Source organism: Coregonus clupeaformis, chromosome 13 (assembly GCF_020615455.1).
Source record: "Coregonus clupeaformis isolate EN_2021a chromosome 13, ASM2061545v1, whole genome shotgun sequence".
Classification (NCBI taxonomy): Eukaryota; Metazoa; Chordata; class Actinopteri; order Salmoniformes; family Salmonidae; genus Coregonus; species Coregonus clupeaformis.
The window spans coordinates 20539849-20548542 of NC_059204.1; the positions used below are offsets into that span (position 1 = coordinate 20539849).

At 41.0% G+C, this 8694-nt stretch overlaps 1 protein-coding gene across 1 annotated transcript in view; it reads left to right on the forward strand.

The window, feature by feature from the left end:
• The window catches only part of LOC121579424 (polypeptide N-acetylgalactosaminyltransferase 10), a 118053-nt gene extending 114096 nt beyond the window's left edge, over window positions 1-3957 (forward strand). The window contains exon 12 of the mRNA XM_041894009.1: window positions 346-3957. Within this exon, the coding sequence (XP_041749943.1) occupies window positions 346-510 (165 nt within the window). The 3' untranslated portion in view covers window positions 511-3957. The remainder of the gene's footprint in view (window positions 1-345) is intronic.
• The last annotated feature ends 4737 nt before the right edge of the window (window positions 3958-8694 follow it).

Sequence of the window (8694 nt, forward strand, 5' to 3'; positions counted from 1 at the left end):
CTAGTTGTTACCATAGTCTTTCATTCATTGAGCTAACGCTAGTTAGCATTGGCTCACAAAACTACCTCTAACTTCCTTCATACAGGAAGCAGAGACATACAAATTGTATCCATTAGTTCATCTGACTCTGGGGAAGTAGATAAAGGGCTTCATTGCCAAAATCACAAAGTATCCCTTAAAGCTGTGTACCCAGTTAGAAGAAGAAAAAAAATCCTTGTTTTCCATGCAGCAAAATAAATATTTTGATATTAAATGACCTTTTTAGAAAATATTTTTATTTAAATGTACTATAACTAAATATATCATTATCATCTCTCTCCTCTTTTCTCTCCCTCATCTCTGTAGGATAAAAGTTTATACCACCCCATCAGTAACAGCTGTATCGACAGCAACCCCACAGAGAGGAAGGTGTTCATGAACACGTGTGACCCCAGCATCCCCAGCCAGCAGTGGGTGTTTGAGAAGACCAACACCACCGTCCTGGAGACGTTCAACCGCAATAGCAACTGACACCAGTAGTGGTCAGCACTGAGACTGAACCTGAATTCCACTCACTCTGGAACTGTGTTTTTTCACTAAGACAGAAGTGGGCTGTTGTCTAGGGGGAAAGGAAGTGAAGGGGGGACGGGGGGGTAGCATTAGCATGGGCAAGCCAGTCTAGATGCATTAGTTATTGGGAGATGGAGAAGGGTTGGCGCCTGAGAGGCTCTTTCTCTGTGGTTGACAGACTGGTCTCTCGATACGGAGCGGTGACGGTGTCTTCCTGCGTTAGGGGGATTAGGTCTGTCACAGCACGGTCATTCTGGCGGTGGTCCATCTCACTTCTGCTTCTCCGTGCCTCTCTCAGACGACACTGCCCATACGTCCGTCTCCATCACCCTGCATGAGTGCGCCTCTTGCTCAGTCACTTTCCCTCCATTCCCCTCATGTGCCGCCCCTGCGCTGACAGCCCCCCCTGAGACTCCAGCTGAGCCAAACCCAAACTGACACTCTGTGAAGCCATCCAGAACCAACCACTCTGAAAAGCACCTTGTGTTGATTCTTGTTTTTGTTTTCTTGTTATGCACTTGGCTAGCATTTTCTCTTTCTTGGTTTCCTCTCTATAGCGTTGATCAAAAGTCCAAATGAGAGGGGTAAGAAAAGGCCCTCATCTTTTAGGACGTGTATTTTTTTAGATCTGAATGAATAATACTTTAGTAGCAGCACTTTGTCTCAGCACTTATCTAATCGAAGGACTGTGATTTGAATCCAGTGATGGATACAAAGATCTTCTGCCAGATGATTTGTCCATAGAGGGAACTGTAAGGACTCTAACTACTGTCCCATCACCTGAACAGAGGCTCCCGCTGCCTTCTGGGATGAACCCCAGCAGCCTCTGGAATGACCTCATCATGAAACACACTGAGGTCAGCAGCACTGAAACAGTAGACAGACCATGCTGGCTTCTCAAACACATCAGGAGTGACTATAGACTGGTTTGCCCAGGAGGAGGGTTGGTGAAGGGTATTATAGGTGGTTTAAGTGCATGAAGCACTTGCAATGATAAACTTGAATGAAAATCTTAGTGCCTTGCTGGAAGAGAGCAGGAGTAAATACGGCCTGGTCTGACTCGGCCTGGCCTGGTGCCCTATTCCAGTCATCCTCCTCCTACACTGCCTCAGACTGACTGAGATGGTGGAGAGAGAGAGGGATCTGAGGTGACACTGGCTCTTAACAATGGACAGGGTTCTACAACAGAAATGTATTTGTAATGTCAGTGTATAGCTGAAGAGACTAGCAAACAACTATCTGTTCTCCTGCCTTTAAAAGTTAACAGCTTCCCTGAAAAGACCCTCTTTATGTTTGTGGCATGTCACCAACATGCCAATTTGTTGTTATGATCAACAGACCCAATAGTTTTTCAAGGTCTACAATGAACATTCAAGCATTGATTTAATATTGGTTTCCTGTTCTTGTTTTGGGTTTAGGTTTTTTAGCGTTATTATGAGTACTTAGCATTTCTTGTTTTCTTTCAGTTTTTTGTCTTTGCTTAGCCAATGAATATTGTTTGTATATCAAATGCAATTAAGTTTTGACCTGGATGTTCAGAAAGACTGCTTACATTGCCTGCTGTATAGTTATGTTCCAGTCTGTTCCAGTCTCTCTCTTTTCCTGCGAAATAATTCCAAGGCAGAGTGCGTGTTTAGCCTTAGGTGTTTGTCTGCAGCAGAAAAAGTTATTAGGGCGAAACATCGTCACCTTAAGGCAAAGCCGGATGTGATATGCATGATGCAATGATCACACCCTTCATCAGTCCAACTCTCATCCTATCCCTTTCAGAAATCGATATAAATCAAATTAACATAAAGGGAATTCCATAAGGAAAGATCCATGTGGCACATTAGTATGAGATGCTGCACAATGAGGCTTTGATTGGGCAGCATCTTTGTTGCACAGTCATGGAACACTATGTTCTTTCTCCTTATAAAACTGAAATGTAGCTAGGACTGGCTGGGGAATCCCAAGTTGGTTACTTCCATTGGTTTCCCTTTCCAAAAATGTTTAGTTTTATCCCGGCAAGTAAGCAGCATGTATGGAAGACCAAAGCTTTTAAATATTATGATAAAAATGGACTTGTTCAATTTTATTAGTTTTTGGTCATTTATCCTTGTCTTTGTGTTTTACACTTACGCTGCAACTTTTTCCAAGACAAAATATTCATTTTCCAATTATTCCAGCTAAATACATTTCACAATTATGCTTACAGAATTATTGTAAGCATAATTGTTGTAATTTAAGCAGATTGTCTCATCTTTTACACTAAGTTGTAATTTAAGCAGATTGTCTCATCTTTTACACTAATATTGTAGGTGTAAATGGTAAAATCCTTAACACAGTTTAAATTACCATCATAGAACTAAGACTGGAATTCAATCAAACCAGCACTGCGGAAAACTCTATGGTCAAAAATGTGACCATTTCCATTGGATTTTGATTTAGTCCTTTTTCTCTTGTTTGATATTCTCTTTCAAATGCTCCACGGCTAGGTCCATGACTCCCAATGTGCTCACAGCTCTCACAATGCTAGAATGATGGGTCGAAAACATGTTTATGTTCAAGCATTGAAGTTTGTAGTAAAGTTATGTTTGTTTCTGAGGGAATATAAACAGGGTTGTTTTACCTGTGGACATAATAATCATCTTTCAAAGGTGGTAAGATCCCCCAAATCCATAGCATTTTATTGTTCTGTTTGGAACAAGGATATTTGCAGTACATTGACCCTGTCCATTGCACATGTAAAAGGCATTTGATTGTCATATGATTTATAACTTGGGTTGGAGGTGGTGAAACCTTTTTTTAAATTGTGGTTTTAAACATTTTATACAGTGCAAATTTGTTTCATGATCTTGTGTTTTGAATTAAATATTCAGCTAAAAATGTGAAGACAATACTTATTTTTTAAATTAAACTTGATGTCTATAGGCCCAGTGCAGATAAATGTGATTTTCCTGTGTTTTATATATATTTCCAGAGGTTGGAATAATACTGTGAAAATGATAATTCCCATTTAGTGTAAGAGCTATTTGAAAAGACTGCCTGAAATTTCAGCCTGTTTTGGAGGGATGGAGTTTTGCCCTGCCTGGCGACATCATCAGGCGGTACAAGTTAATAGATCAATAACAGAGTTTCAAACCGCTCTGCCAATAACCTAGTTTTCAGGTTTCATTAGGCCAATTGTCCAATTGGGCCTCTCACTCAGACCACTCCCAGACAGTCTTAGCAAAATTCTTGCCTGAAAAATTGCTCTTTGCCAAGAAGCTATTTTTATTTTTCACCATTTGAATTCAAAACAATCACAGTAAGCTACTCAATTGTTAGCCAGAAATGATTCGATATTGAGATAAAACAGCTGCATTGGACCTTTTTTAAAGTGGCAATATGTAACTTTTTGGGCGACCAGACCAAATTCACATAGATCTATAACTCATTCTACTTGAAAGCAAGTCTAAGAAGCGGTAGATCTGATGTGCGCTATTTCTATGCTTCCTGTTAAGTTTAGTTTTTGCGTCTTTTACGTTCGGTTTTGTACACCATCTTCAAACAGCTGAATCAACTATGTTTGGTTATGGGACAATGATTCTACACTATACTAACTTATTTTGTCACACAAACTGAAATTAGGCAAACTATTAGAGTTTTAGCAACCATGAAATGGTGGAGCAATTTCTGCATAGTGCAACTTTTAAGACCATTGTTGGTAATTTGCAAAATGCTGTGTACATGTTTGTGCAATTTTGATGTGTACATTTTGTATCTCATAAATATCCAATATTTGTTTTCTACTGTCAATGACTGTAAAAGTGTATTTAGGTATTTAACACACGGTGTACAACTAAACTGGAATTGTATGATATCTTTTGCTGAAAATAAAAATGTTTTTATATTTGAATTATGGGTTGTATAGTTTTTTGGGGGGCTTAAACTGAGCGATTACTTTTCTTAAATAACTTGGTAAGTCATTTTTATATGTAGCAATAATCAAATCCCATCTAAAATTATAAGAAACAAGGACATGAAGATAATGAAAATATGTTTTCTTTCCAATTTCAATAAGTAAAATAATACTGCAATAAATTCACCATATGTGGCCCATGGTTGGTTGTATTTGGAACAACACAAACAATAAATGCAACCATAAACAAAACAAATGCACAAGTTAAGTTGAGATTGGTTGACTATATTTGAGACCAGTCACTGTCCTCACTGGACCCTGTGTCTCTTCAGACTGAGTTTCCCAGGCCGCTGGCTGATTCCCATCCCAGGTCCTCTTCCGGGAGACTGAAGGCTGTGAGCTGTTGCGTGTAGAATAGCCACATCTAAGGAAATTGTTGGACCTTATTGTTTGATATTTTCAGTGGTATTGTTAACAAACACACCCCCATAAAGTTTTAATTAAAAACAGGTTCAGTCCCTGGTTCGACCATGATCTGGCAGAGTTACTCCACCTCAAGAATTCCATTTGGCGAAAGGCTCGGCACACGCATACTCAGGGCTGACTGGCTCTCATTCAGGCAAATGAAAAATAAGTGCACTCAGGCTATCCGGAAGGCCAAAGTTAGTTACTTTAAGGAGCAGTTCTCTCTCTGTGGGTCTAACCCCAAGAAGTTCTGGAAAACGGTTAAAGACCTGGAGAATAAACCCTCCTCCTCACAGCTGCCCATGTCCCTTAATGTTGATGATGTGGTTGTTACTGACAAGAAGCACATGGCTGAGCTCTTTAATCACCACTTCATTAAGTCAGGATTCCTAGTTGACTCAGCCATGCCTCCTTGCCCATCCAACATTTCCTCATCTCCCAGCCCTTCTAATGCGACTAGCCCCGATGCTCCTCCCTCTTTTACCCCTGCCCCGCTACAAAGTTTCTCCCTGCAGGCGGTCACAGTCTGATGTGCAAATAGAGGTCCTTAAACTTAGCCCCAAAAAAACATCTGGGTCAGATGGTTTAGATCCTTTCTTCTTTAAGGTTACAACCCCTATCATCGCCGAGCCTATCGCTGACCTTTTTAAACTGTCTCTCCTCTCTAGGGAGGTTCCCACTGCTTGTGGTGCGCCCTTTATTTAAAGGGGGGGATCAAGCTGATCCTAACTTTAATAGGCCAATTTCTATTTTCCCCTGTTTATCAAAAGTGTTGGAAAAACGTGTCAATAATCAACTGACTGGCTTTCTTGATGTCTATAGTATTCTCTCTTGTATGCAATCTTGTTTCCGCTAAGGTTATGGATGTGTCACTACAAACTTAAAAGGTCCTAAATTATGTCACCATTGCCCTTGATTCTAAGCAATGTTGTGCTGCTATTTTTATTGACTTGGCCAAAGCTTTTGATACGGTAGACCCTTCTATTCTTGTGTGCCGGCTAAGGAGTATTGGTATCTCTGAGGGGTATTTGGCCTGGTTTGCTAACTACCTCTCTAAGAGTGCAGTGTATAAAGTCAGAACATCTGCTGTCTCAGCCACTGCCTGTCACCAAGGGAGTACCCCACGCTCTTCTCAATTTACATCAACAACATAGCTCAGGCAGTAGGAAGCTCTTTCATCCGTTTATATGCAGATGATACAGTATTGTACTCAACTGGCCTCTCCCCGGATTTTGTGTTAAAAGCTCTACAACAAAGCTTTCTTAGTGTCCAACAAGCTTTCTCTGCCCTTAACCTTGTTCTGAACTCCTCCAAAACAAAGGTCATGTGGTTCAGTAAGAAGAATGCCCCTCTCCCCACCGGTGTGATTACTACCTCTGATGGTTTAAATCAAATCAAATCACATTTTATTGGTCACATGCGCCGAATACAACAGGTGCAGACATTACAGTGAAATGCTTACTTACAGCCCTTAACCAACAGTGCATTTATTTTTAACAAAAAAAGTAAAAATAAAACAACAACAAAAAAAGTGTTGAGAAAAAAAGAGCAGAAGTAAAATAAAGTAACAGTAGGGAGGCTATATATACGGGGGGTACCGTTGCAGAGTCAATGTGCGGGGGCACCGGCTAGTTGAGGTAGTTGAGGTAATATGTACATGTGGGTAGAGTTAAAGTGACTATGCATAAATAATTAACAGAGTAGCAGCAGCGTAAAAAGGATGGGGTGGGGGGGGCAGTGCAAATAGTCCGGGTAGCCATGATTAGCTGTTCAGGAGTCTTATGGCTTGGGGGTAGAAGCTGTTGAGAAGTCTTTTGGACCTAGACTTGGCACTCCGGTACCGCTTGCCGTGCGGTAGCAGAGAGAACAGTCTATGACTAGGGTGGCTGGAGTCTTTGACAATTTTGAGGGCCTTCCTCTGACACCGCCTGGTATAGAGGTCCTGGATGGCAGGAAGCTTGGCCACAGTGATGTACTGGGCCGTACGCACTACCCTCTGTAGTGCCTTGCGGTCGGAGGCCAAGCAGTTGCCTTACCAGGCAGTGATGCAACCAGTCAGGATGCTCTCGATGGTGCAGCTGTATAATTTTTTGAGGATCTGAGGACCCATGCCAAATCTTTTCAGTCTCCTGAGGGGGAATAGGCTTTGTCGTGCCCTCTTCACGACTGTCTTGGTGTGTTTGGACCATGATAGTTCGTTGGTGATGTGGACACCAAGGAACTTGAAGCTCTCAACCTGTTCCACTACAGCCCCGTCGATGAGAATGGGGGCGTGCTCAGTCCTCTTTTTTTTCCTGTAGTCCACAATCATCTCCTTTGTTTAGGGCTTGAGGTTGTCACCTCATACAAGTACTTGGGAGTATGGCTAGATGGTACACTGTCCTTCTCTCCACACATATCCAAGCTGCAGGCTAAGGTTAAATCTAGACTTGGTTTCCTCTATCGTAATCACTCCTCTTTTACCCCAGCTGCCAAATGGACCCTGATTCAGATGACATCCTACCCATGCTAGATTACAGAGACATAATTGTTGTGTTGCTACCATGTTGTTGTCATGTGTTGCTGCCATGCTGTGTTGTCTTAGGTCTCTCTTTATGTAGTGTTGTGGTGTCTCTCTTGTCATGATGTGTGTTTTGTCCTATATTTTTATTTTTAATCCCAGCCCCCGTCCCCGCAGGAGGCCTTTTGCCTTTTTGTAGGCCGTCATTGTAAATATGAATTAGTTCTCAACTGACTTGCCTAGTTTAAAAAAATAAAGGTACACTTGGGAATAGCACACTGGGAATGCCACTGTTCTCCTCCTCATACTGTACTTCCTATTTTTCTGGCAGCAGCCTGGGCTTCTTGAAGGACTGGACTCCCTGCTCCTTTTACAGGTGACCTTAGAGGTGAGGAAACTGTCAGAGTCCTCTGATGCTCTTTTCCTCTTAAATGGTGTGTCCTCTGGCTGAAAGCCTCCTGGGCAGCTAGTGGTGGTTGATTCTGTGGCTGTCCTATGGCAGACCTTTTGCACTACAGAGAAAGAATAGAATAGTACTTTGTCTATCATGCGATTGACATTTAAATAAAAGTTAAATACCTCTGATCTCTCTCTTAGAGGATGACCTGTGGTGGCAACACCACACGGGAGTTCTGGAGGATGCCATTGTGTCATGATACATTTTACTATTTTTAGAAAGTTGTAATACCTGAATTTGAAGATCGAAAATACAGTGGGGAAAAAAAGTATTTAGTCAGCCACCAATTGTGCAAGTTCTCCCACTTAAACATTTTCTGCTTATAATTTCCGACATTTGTTAGGCAATATTATAATTTCCTACATTTGGTAGGCCATTTGTTTGTCAACTATAGTTTGATAGACGCAGCTTCTCCTCTGTCATATTTTGTTGCCCCAGAAGACTAAATAAAGTAGTGCTCACCAGAATGTCTTAAATCGATAGAATGAATGCATTAGTAATCTATACTAAACAAAAATATAAATGCAACATGCAACCATTTAAAAGATTTTACTGAGTTACACAGTTCATATACAGTGGGGGGGGAAAGTATTTAGTCAGCCACCAATTGTGCATGTTCTCCCACTTAAAAAGATGAGAGAGGCCTGTAATTTTCATCATAGGTACACGTCAACTATGACAGACAAAATGAGAAAAAAAAATCCAGAAAATCACATTGTAGGATTTTTAATGAATTTATTTGCAAATTATGGTGGAAAATAACTATTTGGTCAATAACAAAAGTTTCTCAATACTTTGTTATATACCCTTTGTTGGCAATGACACAGGTCAAACGTTTTC